General features: G+C 42.5%; 1 protein-coding gene across 2 annotated transcripts in view; it reads right to left on the bottom strand.

Annotated features, from left to right (window-relative positions):
- The window catches only part of LOC118790162 (myoferlin-like), a 41,248-nt gene that overhangs the window by 9,634 nt on the left and 12,568 nt on the right, over positions 1–19,046 (bottom strand). The window contains exons 11-44 of one of the 2 annotated variants that reach the window (XM_036547013.1): positions 18,878–18,993; positions 18,239–18,365; positions 17,233–17,336; positions 16,073–16,141; positions 15,906–15,949; positions 15,314–15,396; positions 15,025–15,063; positions 13,692–13,816; positions 13,228–13,341; positions 12,874–13,051; positions 12,590–12,714; positions 11,842–11,951; positions 11,533–11,725; positions 11,034–11,189; positions 10,706–10,837; positions 8,856–9,037; positions 8,218–8,332; positions 7,600–7,702; positions 6,405–6,544; positions 6,145–6,309; positions 5,872–5,959; positions 5,387–5,464; positions 5,066–5,247; positions 4,440–4,598; positions 4,213–4,314; positions 3,929–4,090; positions 3,378–3,543; positions 2,511–2,584; positions 2,283–2,294; positions 1,989–2,087; positions 1,081–1,212; positions 826–981; positions 321–412; positions 33–203 (exon numbers count right to left, since the gene is read on the bottom strand). In XM_036547013.1, the coding sequence (XP_036402906.1) occupies positions 33–203; positions 321–412; positions 826–981; positions 1,081–1,212; positions 1,989–2,087; positions 2,283–2,294; positions 2,511–2,584; positions 3,378–3,543; positions 3,929–4,090; positions 4,213–4,314; positions 4,440–4,598; positions 5,066–5,247; positions 5,387–5,464; positions 5,872–5,959; positions 6,145–6,309; positions 6,405–6,544; positions 7,600–7,702; positions 8,218–8,332; positions 8,856–9,037; positions 10,706–10,837; positions 11,034–11,189; positions 11,533–11,725; positions 11,842–11,951; positions 12,590–12,714; positions 12,874–13,051; positions 13,228–13,341; positions 13,692–13,816; positions 15,025–15,063; positions 15,314–15,396; positions 15,906–15,949; positions 16,073–16,141; positions 17,233–17,336; positions 18,239–18,365; positions 18,878–18,993 (4,093 nt within the window). The remainder of the gene's footprint in view (positions 1–32; positions 204–320; positions 413–825; positions 982–1,080; positions 1,213–1,988; positions 2,088–2,282; positions 2,295–2,510; positions 2,585–3,377; positions 3,544–3,928; positions 4,091–4,212; positions 4,315–4,439; positions 4,599–5,065; positions 5,248–5,386; positions 5,465–5,871; positions 5,960–6,144; positions 6,310–6,404; positions 6,545–7,599; positions 7,703–8,217; positions 8,333–8,855; positions 9,038–10,705; positions 10,838–11,033; positions 11,190–11,532; positions 11,726–11,841; positions 11,952–12,589; positions 12,715–12,873; positions 13,052–13,227; positions 13,342–13,691; positions 13,817–15,024; positions 15,064–15,313; positions 15,397–15,905; positions 15,950–16,072; positions 16,142–17,232; positions 17,337–18,238; positions 18,366–18,877; positions 18,994–19,046) is intronic. The other variant, XM_036547014.1, reaches the window with a different exon arrangement.

Raw genomic sequence — 19,046 nt, 5'->3', positions numbered from 1 at the left:
AAATGTGATGCACTCAGAGGTGACATACTCACACACAGTAAGTCTGTGGCAGGCCACAATATGAGCCGAAATGAGAGAGGAATCGGTTTTCCAGGTCAATCACTGTCTCCCCAACTTTTTCATCACGGCTCAGCAAATCATAGTCATAAATGGCTATTTTCAGGTCTTTGTCTTGAGGAAGGAAGCAGGAAATTTCAAACATTCTATAGAGAGGGAAAAGAATAAGAATTTGGAGATTTGGTGAAACTATGACCAAGTCCTATATCTCTTGCAAAATTCAGTTTTGTTCAATTCAATTCAGATGTTCATGCCGATTTTACCTTCCAAACACAGGATTGAGGGTATTCGGTTTGTAGTGATCTCTGTCCTCAATCGTTTTCTTCCCCAGTGAAATCTTAACATAAGGATCACACTGTAAAGACAAAATAGATTTAGGATGCAAAGCAGTTCAGTGTCAAAAAGTTAACATTTCCTCTGCTATAACCCTGGATAAGAGGCCTTTTGTAGACACTTGAAGTACATTTGGAGTGTTGGTGTCAGAGGGTTGCAAGTGGTGGTAAGTGTAATTTAAATGTATTAGTTATTATTTATTCAGAGTATGTATAGATCCATCTGTATTACCACAGATGAAATACATTAAAAATTCCAGGCAATTTATTTGTTAATTTTTATTGATTGAAACTGATTTTACAACAATCATTTGTTATTTATTTTAGTAATGTTCTTTTATTTACTATAATGATATATATTCAGTGTTACAGACATACAGGTTCTGTTCAGTGGGCAGTGTTCAGTGTTACAGATCTCTCATGCTGAGGGACTCACCATGCCGTTGTTGTCTTTGGGCTGCAGGTCGATGCAGCGGATGATGTAAATTCTGACCAGACACTCCTGAGGCCCATTGTTGGGCAACTCCCGAAATTGGCGAGGAGGTGCAGAAACCCCAGGGTCATCAGACAGGGGGTACACTTTGAATGACCCCTGTACGCAAGCACACAGCAGCCATTTCCATTAATCAGGCAGTCAGTACATGAGCTGGACCCACTTCATTCAACCTCTCTGCACAGCATTCAGACTCACCTTGAATTCTCCCACCACTGAGGGGTCCTCCTCCTCCTGCTCCTCATTCTTACCCCTCTGCAGACTGAAGGTTCTGCAGAAGTCAGTCAGCCCTTGGAACTCAGGAACATCCTCCAGCTCTGTGTCATACACCTGAGAGAGTAGAGCAGACACAACGGATGCTTTTAAACACAGCACTAGCAGAAAGAATTGTTGATTCTACTCCTAGGGAAAAAAAAACATCCATACATTGATGGAGGATGTATTACCCTCTCCCTTTCCCTACATGCAGTTAACACATTTATACTATTACTGAAAATAAATGTGTAAATGGACAATCAAAATGTCTCAAACACTGACATGACTACTGTGGAAACATGTATCACATAGATAAATGACATACGTGAGAGTTAGTATGTACTTTCCTCATAATTAAGTTTACAGTAAGGTTGTGTGGACAATAATGTCCCCTTTAATGCAAAGTTAGTGTTTAAATTTCAGTATTGCCTTTAATAAAAGTCAGTAATTTGGCATAGATTGTAAAATATTCCAGTGTTTGATTAGGGAGAGCATGATTGACCAGTATGACTGTGTGCTTGTAAGATTTTCATCCATTAATTTTATCCATGGATAAAAATGTATCCATTTATTCCATCCATTTTTATCCAAGTTTGAAGAATATATACTGACAAGCCTGATGATATTGTTGACTATAAAGCAGAATCACTTCTAAAATGTCCTCTACATAGAGCAGTGGCTGTAATTTACAATTAGCAGCACTGCAGTGTTTTTGGACCCATCAGCATACAAATCCCTTCTATTTTGGAATGCATATGTAGCAGTATTTTGACATTTTGTTGTTTTCAAAAAGTCGTTACTCTGAGCAGCTCTTAAAGCAGCTGTAGATAGGTTCATGAGGAAACTCTCACCTTTAGGGTGTCGTACCCTTTCTGAAGGTAGGGCCCACACTTCTCATGTTCTCCAATGGAGGCATAGAACTTACTCCACCAGTCCACTGTTTCCCTCTCCTACATTCAATAGATCAGCTTTACTTCAGTACATAATCATGTATGCTCCATTCAGCACTGCTATGGCTTTGCATTAAAAAGCCTCTGCATTTAAAAGGTCAAAGGTTAAAGGTTAAAGTGGTTTGCAAAGGGTGGGTCAGTGTGTGCAGTACAGTGCAGACAGACAGATGGCTGAGCATTTGAAAGGAGTCTCACCCTTTCTGGTCTCTGCAGAGAGAGATGAGTGGATTTCAAAAGAAGAAAAAAACAGGACAACAAATTAACCAGGACAGGAAAAAGACAAAAAAATGAAACAACCACAAAAATAAATTACCTCTGGTTGTAACAAGGCTAAGAAGAGACTTGGACCAACCAGAATTGGTTGGAACGGTATTAAATGCATCAGCAGCAAACAGCATGCAGGTGGTGCGAGTGGAAGTGTACCTCAACTTTGAGAACTGGTGTTCTCTCCTCCATGTTGATGACAGTGTCCTGTGGGACCACGGCCAGCAGAGCCACTGATAAAGAGACCACATCATCATGGCAGCCATTATAATCAGTTCACATTACAATCCATGCATTTTCTTCTCATAAGGAAACAGTCTTTTCAATTAATAATTTTAATATTTCTCCTTACAGAGAGGTGCCATGGTATTCACCGGTGTCAACCCATCTTAGGGCATCCCATCTTAGGGTATTGGTGTAGTTCATAGCCAAGGGCCATAGTGTTGCAGAGCACCTGATTGTGTGTTTGCATGAGTGCACATCATACAAGGCAATCTCTATATATATGCATGGAGTGGGGGGTATACATATATACACAAGGGGCAACAGGTATACGTATATATAGAGGGAGTGAGGGGTATATGTATATAAAGACGGGGGCGAGGGGTACATGTATACACACACAGGGTGAGGGGTACACGTATATACACTCAAGGAGAAGGGTATATGTATATATATACACACATTTACATTACATTACATTTAGGTCATTTGGCAGATGCTTTTATCCAAAGCAACTTACAAGTGAATACACATGGGGCACAGTATATATGTGTATATATATATATATATATATATATATATATATATATATATATATATATATATATACCTGGGGTGAGGGGTATACATATGTACACACGGGGAGAAGGGTACACATATATACACAGGGGGCGAGAGGTATACGTATACACACACAGGGCGAGGGGTACATGTATATACACCTGGGGCGAGAGGTATATGTTTATACACCCAGGGTGATGGGGATACATACATACACATGAAGGGGTGATCTTGGGTGTATACCTTTGGCAGCCATGGCTACCTGGGCACCAGCCCTGTAGGGGTCACAGCGAAAGTCTTCCAGGGAGGTGATGGTGCACTGTCCTACGATGGGCTTCCTACCAAAGGGCCTGTGATCGATCACTTTCAGCACGATGGGGGGTGTGTACATCTCCTCTTTGGGAAGTAGCTGCAACAACAGAATCTGCCTCACAGAATTCATTGTTTTTTTACAGCTCTCGGCACAGCAGCAACAAGCATTGGCTTCAAGCACAAAGAAAGAACAGCACAGCTCCCCCTGGAGGGCCCTATTCCAGTAGCTCTTCAGCTCTCTGTAAACCAATAACAGTTGAGGAAGCTAAAGTAGTGTAATCAGGACAGTGACTGCTGAACAAGTGGTTTACCCCTTATGGACACTGCATCCCTCCAGGGCATAGGCCAGAGTAAAACCTCAATCTCCAATTTAAATGTGTGGTCATTGTCAAAATACCCTGAAAGGGATTAGATGATAAAAACTGACTGAGAAATTCTCCTTGCTGAGATCCCCTGATGGTACAGGGTGTGAGGGTTCATACCACTTTTAGGAAGAGGACAGAGCAAGGGAAGTTTGGATTCTTCTTGATGTTTCTTATGACTGCAGACTGCACAATCTCACCCCCACATTCCACTATGAGGCTGGGGGAGCAGACGGGAGCCAGCTGGTAGGGTTTCATATTGCGCAAACCCCAGGCCAAAATCTGGAACAACAGAGAGGCACAAAGCCATCAGAACCGCCCCTTAGAGCAATAGAGGCATATTTTTTCCCCCTGGCTGTTGCTTCAGCTCAATCTTGTGTGGCCACTCGCATGTGATGACCAACCTCAATGGCAGTGAGCTGTACCACGGGCCGGATTCCCTGAGGAACCATGAACAGCTTCTCCGCTCTCCTGGGGGGAACGATGGGCAAAGCGGCCTCATTTGCCTGCAGGGAGAGGAGGAGACCACAACAGCGGCTGCTCACAGCCTATACCCACATCTGAAATCCACAATCAATGCTGCATCTGTGAGCTATCTGTTAATGCTACGCTAATGGGCCGGCGTCCATACCTTGTCTTTCAGGATCAGTTCAGCAGCCACCAGCATCTCACCGGCGCTCCTGCCTTTCAGCTTGATGGGGAACCAGAGCAGTTTGGGGGAGACCTCTGGGCTGGGCTTCAGCTTAACCAGAGGGGTGCATGTGCACCTGCCCAGTGGTTCGTCTTTACCCTGCAGCACAGGGCAGAATCATTACACAACAGAGTAATTCCAATTACAACAGTTCACAGAATCATTACACAGAATTACAATTATTACAGCTCACTGAATCATTAGACAACTTAGTATAAATAGAATCATTGCAGTTCACAGAATCATTACACAGCATAGAGTAAGTACAATTACTACAGGTCAAAAAATAATTACACAGCACAGTATTAATAGTATCATTGTAATTCACAGAATTACTACCGATGGTTCACAGCATTAAGGATCCGACTGTTTTACACTACTGATTAATTAATCTTAAGGCATGAGCTCAGGGAACCATAGCCTCAGCAACACAGCTTAACCACATCTGAAATGTCCAGCTGTACAAATGAATCATTTCTAAAATAAAGCCTGGGCAAGTCACCATGCCATATGGTTCATAAACTAACCTAAAACAGACCATGACTCCTACTAAACTGAAGGCCTACCACTTGGTCACTGTCATAGACCTCCAGGAAAACACTGGGTGGGTTGTGAGCAAGAGTCTGGGGGTCACCATAGATTTCAATGTGGTTGAAGATGAGGGTCTGGTCCCAGATGGGATTGAGAGTAGACTTGATGATCTCTGTAGTTTTGCTCACATGTAGAAAGGACACATGGGCATAGGGATCTGTGACACAACAGATACAGAGATTGTGGTCACATCCATGAAATATCCCACTGATTCACAGAAATTGATCAAAATAATAATAATTTTACATTCAGTTTTCCATTCATTAGCAACTGCATTGGTGTATACATTTACTCACCTGAGAAGCTGTCTTTGTCCATTGCAATAAGGTTTCTAGCTTGGTAAACATAGACCCTGAGGTGATACATAAAAGATCCTGCAAAGGAAACAAATAACTGACTCAAAACCATGGCAAACACTCATAATCTGCTGTGTACAAAATTACTTCAAAATAACTGCACAGTTGCACTTCTGTGTGCAGCCAATCAGATTGCAGAAGAATTTCCATTTGTTACAAACCTGCCATTTTACAATCATTCATCCAGCTCAACTTCACCGTAGCCTGTTTTTCTCCTAAACTGCTGTGAGTGTGTATGTGCATGTATGTGAGAGCCTGTGTGTGTGTGTGTGTGTGTGTGTATGTCAGTGTGTGTATAAATTTACATGCCAGTGTATGTGTGAGTGCATGCATGTGTGCAAATGCATGTACTGTTGATCAGACTTGAGGAAGATGGTGGTGGCAAAGTCACTTGTAATCAGTTGACATCACTTCAGGGTACTCACTGTTGAAGCTGCAGGAAACAATGGGTGTTTTGGCACCAAATAGTTTAACAGCTTCCTTTTTGGAACTTTTTTCATCTTCATCAATCCCCTGTGTAAGTAATATAAAAGCAGAACCTCCTGAGTGCACTTAGTACCACATTTTTATCTTGTGTCAACATTTTAGGGGGCATTATGTAGAGCAACATTTCCTGAAAGTCTCCAGAACTCTTGGCTCTTTGAGATTTTTTTTTTTAACTTGTTAGTTCAAACCGGTGAGGTAATTTCCATCCTCACCATCGCCCCCTCTAGGTTGAAGATGGCAGATGCCCCCATGCGGTCAGAGGGGGCCATTTTCCTCCTCCAGCGCCGTCGCCGAAATGTGTCGGAGGACCGCTCTTTCTGATGAAACTTCCAGCCAATGAGAGAGGAGTACTCCCAGCCCTCTCCAGGGTCCCGTTTCTGTTGGTCCATAAGCACAGATCATGTGAAAAACTACACCTCCCAACATGCACCATTATGTCTCTGTATGTTTATAGACCTTTCCCCCTCTTCACCTCTGTGGTGGAGCTGGTATCTGCAACCTTCCTCCGTGGCCGGATCATTCTCCTCCGCCGGTGGACATGGTACATCTTCTCCGCTGGTGCCCAGGACTTTGGTTTGTCATGTGGATGAACTGTGACCCCATACTCCCAGCCTAGAGTTGCACGTGCACACACACACACACACACACACACACACACACGTGTCAATCTGTAACCCCATACTCCCATCCTAGAGTCAAACACAGGTCAATCTGAGACCCTATACTCCCTCCTTAGAGCTACGCACACACACATACACAGAATCAATCTGTAAACCCTATGCTTGTGACATATGCACATCAATGAAAAAAAGCTGAATGCTAATGTGAGACACAGCTGACTGCTAATGTGAAAAGATGAATGCTAATGTACTGTATATCAGCTGAAAACTAATGTGAGACAGCTGATGTAAAACATGAATGAAAATGTGAGACAGTGTATCAAACAGCTAATGTGAGACAGCTGAATGAAAATGTGAGACAGTTGAATGCTAATGTGAAACAGCTGAATGCTAATATGAGACAGTGTGTAAAGCAGCTGAATGCTAATGTGAGACAGTGTGTAAAACAGCTGAATGAAAATGTGAGACAGTTGAATACTAATATGAGACAGTGTGTAAAACAGCTGAATGCAAATGTGAGACAGCTGAATGCTAATATGAGACAGTGTGTAAAACAGCTGAATGCTAATGTGAAACAGCTGAATGCTAATGAGACAGCGTGTAAAACAGCTGAATGTTAATATGAGACAGTGTGCAAAACAGCTGAATGCAAATGTGAAACAGCTGAATGCTAATATGAGACAGTATGTCAAACAGCTAAATGCTAATGTGAAACAGTGTGTAAAACTGCTGAAAGCTGATGTGTAACCGTCTCACCTGCTCTGCTGCCTAACTGTACTCAGCTACTTAGCTCAGACCTTTCTGTCTTCTGGATTGAACTAATATATCCCCACAACCCTAGTACTAATTAGACTGCTGCCAGCCAAAGGAAGATGGACTCTGCCCTGAGCCAGGTTCTGTTCCTTTTACCTCCTTGCCATTGTTACCTTAGGCTTGCTCTTGGATGTTCAGGATCTCTGTAAAGCTATTCTGTGACAATGCCCTTTGTCCCAATGTCCCATACAAACAACAACTGAACTGAATTTGACTGCATTCAACAAAGGTCACCTTTTTCATCCACAGCTCTGTTGCTATCAAAGCTCCAGTCATTCTCCCACTTCCAGCCGGGAGGACATTCAATCTCCCCTGGGGTCTGGGTCTTCTCCCCATTCTGCAAAACACCACAGTCACTAAAACTCAGCTCTGCCCCACCTGTCTGTCTGTCTCTCTCTCTCTCTCTGCAATACACCATATGAGACCCGACTCCAGGGAGGATAGGATTGTTTCTTTACCAACCAGGTGTCACTAGCATGCTACAAGAATATCTATGCTCCATGGCTCATCTTTAAATACTATAACACCAATAAAATCAACACTGGATTGCTCCACAGGACTGACATTTATAAATTATTATAGTGATCACCACAAGCCATTAGCTTTCCATGAGACCTTTGGCCTTGTTGATTTTTTTCAACAAGCCATTTTGTTTTAACTCAGCCTCCTGTGACATGACATTACATACTATGACAGTGGATCTAAAAAAGGGTACTCAGGCTCACAGAATAAACTGTACTCTGTGGTAACAGTGTAAACAGTAAGACATATCTGGGAGATGCTCCACATGGTCACGTTTCGCCAGTAGCTACACAGAGCAGCCTGGAGAATAAGCCTGTTGGGCTTCCTCACCACGTCCGTGTAAGGCTCAGCAGCCGGCTTCCACTCTCCCCCAGGGAAGCGTGTCTCGTTCTGGAATACCTCGTCCGTGAACTCTGTGTGTCCTGCGTCAGCCTCCACTAGCAAACTGAAACAGAGATACAAGCATGTAGCACCTGCCCACTGTTCCCCTCCACACCCCAGTCAAACCAACCAAGGCAAAGCAGGGTCTATGACTATAACTGATAAACATTATATTTAGTGTCACATGAGACATGGCAAGGACTCTCTCTCAGAGATGAGTTTAACCATCCTGTCTTATCATGTGGGAAGTCAGGTTCACAATGCTCTGTTGACACAAAAACCTAGGAGACTTTTGTGCCATACAAAACACTGGGCTTTGATAGAGAGCAGGGTGGAGACCTGAACTTCTCAATGAACATGAGTGTTTCATCAGAGTTTCCAGGATTGAGATCCAGTGAAGCAAAGACCAGCACATCACTAGGCCAGAGGGTGACAGTTCGGCCTGCCCTCGGGAACATCCAAAGAGCTCCATTTCCTGCCACTGTGTGCTGGGCTTCTCCGGCGCACTAAGCCACAGTCCAACAGGGACCTCTTCATAGTACACTGCTGTATGCTGATGTGTGAGGAGCTAACCAGACTCTACTCACCCCCTCTCTGGATCCACAAACCATTGCCCCTCCCAATCCCAGCCGTGTGGGGGGATGAAGTACTCCTGCTTCAGCTTCAGCTTCCCCGTCACGTCCGAGAACTTGTGCCGCCCCACCAAACCAGTGGTCCCCCACTTCCCAAACACCTGGGCCTGGTTTTCATACTGTTCACAGATATGTGTCTGATAATTACATACAAAAAGGTCTAGGGGTAACAGAAAAATATTAATAGAGACTGGTGTCCTTCCATGGCAAATTTATACACTACCAGTCAACAGTTTTAGAACACCGCCACTTTCCAGTTTTATTGAAATTTAAGCAGTTCAATTCCAGTGAATGACCTGAAATGAAACAAAAGGAAGTGGTAAACTACCAGGGGTTAAAAAAAGTTTAGGTTACCAAAAACTGAAAAATAATGTACATTTCAGAGTTACAAAAAAGGCCTTTTTCAGGGAACAAGTAATAAGGTCAACAATTTATAGCTTTCTGCAGCCATGGAAGTAAATTACACACACTAGGCCCGGTTGCCTTGTAACGTGCCCGAGCACTCCCCCGCTGGCCTGCGCTCATATTGCGCTTAACGTTCCGAGCCCGAGCACGCTTACGTCATCACGATGCCACTTTTGTATTGAAGAAAAGCGCTCTCGCACAGCGCAATGGAGTTCTTGATTGTACTTACTTTGTGGCTTATTTGGAGTGACACACGGCCCTCTCACATGCCTTACAGATTTATCGATTGTGCAACGCATTGATTTTCATTTAATCGTGCTGCACGTATAAGATTTTTGCGAAGGCAGTTGACGTTTCAGTCATTATGCTAAGGGACAGACCAATATTTTGTGTCAGATTACAGTAGCCTAATCACAATACTGTTAGCTAATGGTAACCAGTTAGGGCTAATACTTGCGTGTGCGTGCTACTGTCATCATTACAACAACAAGCATCTTCTATTACTACTTGGATAGTACACTTTTCAATTCATTCGAGAATTTGGGTTAATAACGGGTCTGGTTCTCACCTTATTGATGAATGTGAATTGTAGTCTGCGAGTAAAGCAGCTCCAAATTCCTCCCTCAACGTCAACGTCACGTATAAAATCTTCTTATACGTGCAGTACGATTAAGTTAAAATCGCTGCGTTGCATAATCGATGCTAACTGGCTGGGGAGCTAAAGTTAGCTATCTAGCGATAGATTTGACAAACATAGCTAGTTAGCTAACAGGCTACCTATCTGAACGATTGTTGAAGACTAGCTACTTAAACAGGTTGGCTGCTTCCTTTGTGATACTCTGACTAAGCCCCTGACAACAGTAATGCTTACATCGCCACGTAAAGTATGGTTAGTTTTATTTCGCTTGCTAGTAATCAAGCTAATGTGGGGATCCACAGAGTTGTTTTTAAGTATAGATCTACAGAGCTGATCAATTGAATTTTGGAGGTGGCCAGCTTGTTATATTTAAGGAAGTCAGCTGGCTAATCAAATGATGGTTTAAAGGAATTATTATGACTGGGCGTGTAACTAACAGATTGTGTGAGTACACCCTAAGCCTTGAAAGTTGATGCAAACAGTTCCTACAGGTGTCCCGACTTTTGATGATTACTTACAAACCCTTTGTCTGTATAAAAGCAGTGTTTGAACAGACTGTGTTACTACACCCTCTGAAGTATTATTTGGACAATATTGCACTGCAGGGGTAGTATATTGCTATCATAATGGCGAGAAAAAGGCAATTAACAAAAGAAGACAAAACATTATAACCCTTAAAAGTGTAGGTCTTAACAGAAATTGGGGGTGTTCTAAAACTTTTGACTGGTAGTGTAAATCCTAAAAAACCATCATTCCTAATTACCATTTCTGCAAATACACTGAACACTCCCTCTGAAAAGCTGTTGAATTTCTTTTCGTGTACTGAAAGTCCCAGCCACATGTTGACACGAAGTTGGACTGGGATCTTCACACCTTTGTTTTTGTCCATGGGGTACTTGAAAAAGAAAATCTCATCAATGTGACCAAAGTGAAAACACGAAAGGCTAATATCATATTTAATCAAAGAGAATGCAAAGTATAAAAGGCTATCAACTATATTTAATCAGAATATAGAGTGTAAAAGCCTATAAAATATCATATTTAATCTGCTTCAGCACCAGCAGCGCTAACCTGGTCGTGCACTAAGGTACCTGCATAAGGATGGTCTGGGTCCTGCCACAGTACTTTCCAATGGACTGCTCACTGTAGTTAGAGTACAGGATCTGATTGGCCGGGACACGAGCATAGGCCACCCTTCTCTCTCCGCGTAACATCCAGATGATCACGTCAGGCATACTGCTCTGGGGCTGAAGGAAGAGATTAGTTTTTCTCTCGGGTGCTTTTGCTCAGACCGTTGGAGTAGGTGCACACTCTTATTAATCTTCACACTGCAGTAATGGCACTCTTATTAACCTCCAGCACATTGCAGTAATGGCTCTCATTAACTTCCAGCACATTGCAGTAATGGCACACTTATTAACCTGCACATTGCAGTAATGGAAGTCTTATTAACCTGCACACTACAGTAATGGCACTCTTATTAACCTCCTGCACAGTGCAGTAAAGTAACTTTTATTGACCTCCTAAATACTGTAGTAATGGCACTCCTATTAAGGTCCTGCCCACTGCAGTAATGGTACTCTCACTAACCTCTTCAGACAGCTGCCTCAGTCTCTCTAGCCAGTCCTCAATGTCTCCCAGAGTGGCCTGCACATGGGTGGCCTCCTCCTTCATGCGCTTGGCTGCCTCACAGATGCTCTCCATGCTGCTGTCCCGCAGATTTTTAATCTGAAGGTCCAGGGCTGTCAGGTTCGGCTTTCCCTCTAAATCCGGCATCTGGAAACTATACCAAGTGTATAGCATCTCATCAGTCATCAATGGCCACCAAAAATGAATTACCCCATCCTCATCCCAACAATTGTCAACAATGGTCACGAAACAGAAAAGGCCCTACTGTACCTGCTGAGGTCCTCTATCACCTGGTTGATGAGCTTTAGCCAGATCTCAGCCAGGCGAGCTTCTGAGACTTTGGCTGAAATGGCTGTCTTCAGTGAGATGATGTTGGATTGCTGAAAACAATCACATAAATGAAAGTACATGCCTAAAATAATTATAATAATGCCCACTTGTAATGTGTGATGTGGTTGTTAAGGACTTGTTTGCTAGTTTAAATCACATATGAAGCACTGCAGTTGTATCCTAAGAAATGAATTAAACCTTAACATTACATGACACTATATTATCATCATTTATCAGACATTTGTGTCCAGATTGACTTACAAAGGAAATACCCACCCCCTATAAATAGATGAGAGTATGTAAAACTAGTCCCTGCTTTTTTGACACAATGTACCCCTGGAAACCTGATCTTAAACTTTGTGGCAAACTGTGCAAATATGTAAAAGCCAAGATGGCCTGGATGTGTGCAAGTTAACACAAGTATAAACACATAAGTATCCCTGCCTAAAATAATTTATTTCACAGATATGTAGCACAATATAATGTAAGACAGTACTATAAAGGTCTTAATCTGTATAGCTAACAATCTCAGAATAATTAGAAAAAACAGGTAAATGCTCAATATTATACATAAATATTCATACATTTATATTATGTATTATTCAGAACACAATGATATAGGAGTGTGAGAACTGATACTGTGTCAGTCCAAAGATCGGACAACATATAAACTACTATTACGTCTTACTAATCGGTTGGTGATGTAGAGAAGGATGTTCACAGAATCTAAACGGTGGCTTATGTCCTCCCAGAAAGATGTGATTATGACAACAGGCTTGGTGTTACCCCAGGGCAGGTAATAGTAGTGGTTTCCTTAGAGAAACATAAAAATCCAAGTCTTAAAAAATCCTAGACAATCTCCAGAACAGACCAGACATGAGTAAGTATCGACATCATCACCATATGCAAAGGAAAATGCTTGCAAGTCTCAGAAATTTCCAGTTCCTTTGGTGAGGTAATAAGAGCTCTCACCATCAAACACAGCACAGCTGTACTGGGTTGTGGATGCCAGTGGTTTGCAACTGGAGTCCAGCTTGTTGCCATAGTTGCCGATGCTGACTTCAAATTGGACGGGCTCGCCAGGTTCCTGCAGCATGCAGGCACTGTGGAACACTGCACACATGGAGTATTTCCTCCGCCTCTGGTATTTCTGCAAGAAGAGCCAATCACAGAGCACACAGAGCTTATATAGCCATAGGTCCACCAGACTTCCTCTGAAGGACATATATATCCTCAAGCATCGGCATGGTTCTATGCATTACAGACACAAGCTCTCGGAAACAGCCCTGGAAGAAAACATACTAATGTGCCAAAGTAGGCCATTACCTGAGCCACTAAGATGTCGTCACTGGGAATGTCCTCCACTTTCTTCTCAGCTTTCCCATCAAGTTTGGTAGACAGTTCTACCAGAACTCTTCCTCTGAAGGCAAGTCCTTCACCCTGCCAGCCACACACTTTTTTAACGTGATATCATTCTTCATAGCACAGGGAGGATCTGAGTGTTTGACTCACGAATACACATGAAAATGTGTATTCATGTTTTTACAGGAATACAGAGAGTTGTTCTGATTCATCAACCAACTAAATAACTTAGCAGCTTAGCAATGCTGTTGAGACACTATGACAAACACATATAAGAGCTTACTGCACAGATCAAGGATCACAGATTAAACCAAAAGGACTTTTGTGCAGTTAAAACTGCATGACTTGTCAGTACAATTACAGTCTTTCTTCAGGAAAGGTCCCTGAACCAATTCGCATTTAACGAGCATTATTTTGAAGGGCCATACCTTCCCTGAATTGAGCTCCTCATATGGGTCAGGTAGTCCTGTGAATTCCCTGGGGCTGCCGTACAGGTTTAGGTAGCAGGGACCAAACGCCGGCAGAAACCCCACTTCTGAATTCCCAGTGTTCACTGGGAAATACATCAAGTTTTACTTTAAATCAGTTATTGAACTCAGGATACAAGATTCAAGATTAATTCAAGATTGCACTTTTAAACAAGGGCGAGACTCCCCAATACAATATTCTGCTAAACCAACAGTGATGTGAAAATATCAGATGACCTCTGTGAATTCTGGATTTATTTTGAAAATAGCGCATGGGGAAGTAAGATTCAAACACGATTCCAAATCAAAATTTTCGTTAAGTTTTATTCTGTAAAATCAGTATGCCAAACACATACTGCTGGGGAGTGTTTGTTTTGAAATTTTCAATTTTTCTTCTTTCAAATTGGGGTGTGAGCAATAATCAGAAAGGCCAGAGAGCTGGATAGTAAAGCAATGCCAACTCTGACTGTACACCTGGTAGAAAGACATACAGTAGTGCTCTTGTGCTTCACTCTACTGGTTAGTGTCTGCAAATTTATTGTATCAATTGTGTTACAAGTTTAAATGAGATAATAAAATATTATATGATATCACGTTATATGAATATTCATATTATGAATACTATGAACATTATAATTGAATGAAAACCTTAGAATTTGTTAATTATACATATAAGCCTCCACTGAACTAAAATTAATATCTTGCACAATAAGCCATTTCAGTTAATGCACCAGCTTCAGCTCTGGGTTTAGTGGGAAAAAACAGTTTTCAGCGTTGCAACAATCACTCAGAAATGAATGCATGTGAAAATCAGTGTCCAGGACCCACAGTGACTTTGATATAATCTCACATACAGTCTAACATCTATCATCTACATCTAACATCTACAATCTAACATCTACATCTAACATCTACAATCTAACATACCTTAACCACAATAAATCAAAGAGATGGCAGTACTTCTGTGCTGAAACCCTGCTGTGTTCCAGTGTAGTTAAACACTATAAACTGGCATTTACACTACATGTACTAATTTAACAGAGCAACCTTTCACCCAGTTTACTCAATAGGGTTACACAATGAGCCACAGAGAATCATTAGTGCCACCCTTCAAGTATAGTGTGAGCACAGCTGTCTGAAAGTACTGGTGTTTTCTAGTGAGATGTTATGAGTTTAAATAAATAAAATAAAATTGGAACAATCTGTAATGAGTTTTTAGGCCTTAGTGCAAAGTAAATACAGAGATTTCAGCACTGGATGACACACAATAGAAATAATGATTAACTTATTCAACCTTCAGATGCTGGAGAAGCCCCATGATCAAAACGTGTGTCTGTTTCAAGAGAAAGAAACAATGCATTTAAAGCAGGGAATAACAATGAGGGATTGCATTGCACTAACACCAAAGCCATTTCACTACATTAATGCTGTGAACACCAAAACATTTCACTGCATTAACTGTGAACACTAAAACCACTTTAGTTTGTCTCTGGTACATGGTTCTGCATATAGAGGAACAACAGCATAAGAATGAGTCTTCTATCCTTAAACAGCTTTAATCACATTTCCATAGAGGGCCTTACCTGCAATCTCACCACCAGAGGATGCTATTTGACTCAGGTTTAAATAGGTGGTTCCTATTGCATCATTTCTCGTCAGTCGATCCCTGCACAAGAGGTTAGATATATCTCCAGTTAACTTTGCTTAATTCAAACATACGGGGCAATGTTGCACTAAGCTTGCTAGGTCTCTCTCCCACGTCTCTCCCCTTACAGATGGATGTGAGTTGAGCTCTGCCAGGCCGATCCAGGATCAGAGCAGGGAGGTCACTCTAAATAACCCAAACTGCCGGCCTCTGACCTCAGTACAGACATCCCCTTCATAACTGCAGAGTACTGCCAGTGGAGAGGAACAATGGAGTGTAGTTCAGTTCCATGATGTTAGATGGTACCAGATGTACCATTCCTGCTATTTAAACTTAATGAGGGCAGATGGTATAAGAGAAAACGTATGTTTGTAACGACTCAGGCCTTAGGGATATTGTGTTTTTCAGTACTATATAAAGTACAGGTTACACCCCACCAGCTTGTATCTGGGAATATGCCATACCTGTCATCCCAAAGTAAGAGCTATTCCATTATCTGTGGTACACACACCATACCATCTTTGACTTACCAGTCATAAACAGTCAGTTTGATGCGCTCACACATAGATGGGAACTGTAGTAAGAAAGAAACAATGACATGAAGACTCCTCACAACCTTGGGAAAATGCCTGTAGCTCATTATGAATGTGCTCAAAACTGTTTGAGCCATAGTAGCAGTCAAGTCCTTCTCTCTTACCTTGAATTGCAAGTTGATGAGCTGGTTCCATTCTGGGTTTGCATTTTTCTCAATAATTTTAGTGCAGAGCTGAATCAAAAACAACACAATAATGCTGAATGTTTTATGCAGTTCTAACTCACACACTGTCAGTACTTCGGCTCCCTAGCTGCTGTTTTGGTGTTTCGCCCTGTCTGTCAGTGTTGTCCATGTGCTTTTGTTACTGTGACCATGTGTTCCAGCCCTGCCCTGCTCTCCACCCTGTCCCCCACCTGATCGCCTCCATTTGCTTGCCTGCCCACCTGCATCCTATCTCCTCTTCAGCCCAACCCTATATATTCCCTGCTTGTCTCTGTCTTGTTGCCAGTTCGTCTCGGTTTTTGTCCGTTTCGTACCCACCTGACTGTTTGTTGTTGCTTTCGGTACCGAATCCTGACCTCGTCTCTACCTGCTGTCCTGCCTTGATTGCCTGATCAGCCTGCCTACCCGGTTTACCCAGCCTGTTTCTGTTTTTTGATCCCTGCTCTGCCTTCGGACTGCCTGCCTGGTTTTGACCCTGCTTGTCTTGCCATTATGCTTTTGTCCAACAATTCCAATAAACCGCTTGGAACCTGCGTACGTGTGGTCTGCGTCTGAGTCCGTGCCTGAGCCCTGACACACACAACACAATATTGTTAAAGTGCAGAGCTACATCACACACAATAATGCTGAATGTTATAGTGAATGGCTACATCACACAACACAATGTTCAGTGAGAAGAATGACAACTTCAAACATCTTTAATCCTATCACAACCAAATAGCTACACCACACAAATGAACAATTTATTCCTTCACTTGATTTTTTGCAGGGCTGTGAGATACGCATCAGACAGGTTAGGATGACTTATAAATGTACGACACCATACAGTATAATGTTCATAAATGGTTGACATGGTTGTGTTGTTTTAGAGAAGCACAGTGTCAAAGACAAATGCACACAGCTTTGGGCTGAGGGAAACACTGGCCCAAAAATTCAAACCAACACAGCACTGAGGAAAGTCTTGGACTGAAATGTTTGCTGCTGCATTTGTCTTGTTGCACTTTAATATACTTTTTGAATAATGCTTAAAACATTAATAAAAGATTTTTGCATGAATGTCAGCTAAGGCACACACACACACACACAAACAAAAAAAATACCTTTTTTCCAGCAAAGCTGACTTCCAAAAATGGATCCACTAAATTTTTCTTGTCACCATTCCCTCCAAACACTTGCTTGATTGTCTGTACAAATGCATCATCCACTAAAGGCATAACCAAAAACACACACATACACATGAACACAGTAACATGTTAAACCTCTTCTGTGGCTGTGTAAAATTTGTGAATGCAACATTCTTAAATGAATGGGGCCAGCAACCTATGGTTTACAGGACATTAACTGTAGTAAAACTGTGGTTGTAAAAAAATGGTACAATTAAGTTGTCTTTGAAAGTGATCATCTCCTTTATAGTTAGGTGCAAGCACTGTTACAGTTCACTGCCTGAAGAAGACATCACATTCAAATGTGTCACACGCAAGCCAGGTTATTATTATTGGTTTTGTCTGGCTCTCGTCCTGAAGCAGTGTTCAGGACGAGAGCAGTCTGGGTTATTAGAGAAATTGTCAGAGAGCAATGTTCAGATTTAGTGTTCAGAGTGAAAGTTATGCAAGTTATGAGAGTATTGCTGGTTATGAGAGCAGTGTTCAGAGATAGTGTTCAGAGATATAACAGTGCTGGGTATGAGGGTAGCACTGGTTATAAGAGTAGTGTTCAGCGATAGAACAGTGCTAGGTATGAGGGCAGTGCTGGTTATGAGAGTAGTGTTCAGAGATAGAGCAGTCCTGGGTACGATGGCAGTGCTAGTTATAAGAGCATTGTCCAGAGATAGTGTTCAAAGATAGAACAGTGCTGGGTATAATGGCAGTATTTGCAGATAGAACAGTGATGGGTATGAGGGCAGTGCTGGTTATAAGAGCAGTGTTCAGAGACAGAACAGTGCTGGTTATAAGGACAGTATTTACAAATAGAACAGTGATGGTTATGAGGGCAGTGCTAGTTATAAGGGCAGTGTCTAGAGATAAAACAGTGCTGGTTATAAGGGCAGTACTGGTTATAGGGGCAGTGGGGGTAAGAGAGCAGCGCTGAGCTTTGCAGGAGGCCTACTTTGGGGCATGTCCTCTGCACGGTAAACCTTCAGAGTTAAAATGACCCATCGCAGCGTGGCTCCTGCCGGTAGCAGAAGATTACTCTCGATGTCATCCTGCTCGTCATCACTCTCCTTTCTCTCCATCTATCAACAGGGATGATGTCACACACATCAGATGCTGGGTGAACATGCTGGGTGTGTTGGGAATGTTGGCTGGATTAAGTGCATTCGCCATGCTGAGCATGTTGGGAATATTGGGTGTGTTTGGTCTGTCTGGTCTGTACGGTGTACTGGGTATGTTGGGTGTGTTGGGTATGCTGGATGTGTTTGGTGTGTTTGGTGTGCAGAATGTTTTTGGTGTGTTGGGTGTGTTAGGTGATAAGGACGTGTTTGGTGTGTTGGGCATGCTGGCTGTGTTGGGTGCGTTGAGTATGTTGGGCATGCTGCATGTGTTTGATGTGTTGGCCATGTTGGGAGTGTTTGGTGTTTTGCTTGTGCTGGATGTGTTTGGTGTGTTTAGAGCCCGGTCTGTACAGTGTACTGGGTGTGCTGAGTGTGTTGGGCATGTTGGGCACACTGGATGTGTTTGGTATGTTGGGTGCGCTGGGTATATTGGGTGCATTGTGTGTGCTCGGTGTGTGGGAGAGCAGCAGTACCAGAGGATCATCTCCTGTCCCCACGATCATCACACTGACTTTCAGGTATCCCCTTGCTCCACAGCTGCTGTCATCCAGGTCACTCAGCAACAGCCACTTCCTCAGGATGCAGTGTGCTTGATACATGCACGCACACACACACACACACACACACACACACACACACATA

This window comes from Megalops cyprinoides, chromosome 15, assembly GCF_013368585.1.
Source record: "Megalops cyprinoides isolate fMegCyp1 chromosome 15, fMegCyp1.pri, whole genome shotgun sequence".
NCBI classification, from domain to species: Eukaryota; Metazoa; Chordata; class Actinopteri; order Elopiformes; family Megalopidae; genus Megalops; species Megalops cyprinoides.
The sequence above is the reverse complement of the archived record's forward strand: the minus strand, read 5'-3'. Positions and strand labels throughout refer to the sequence as shown.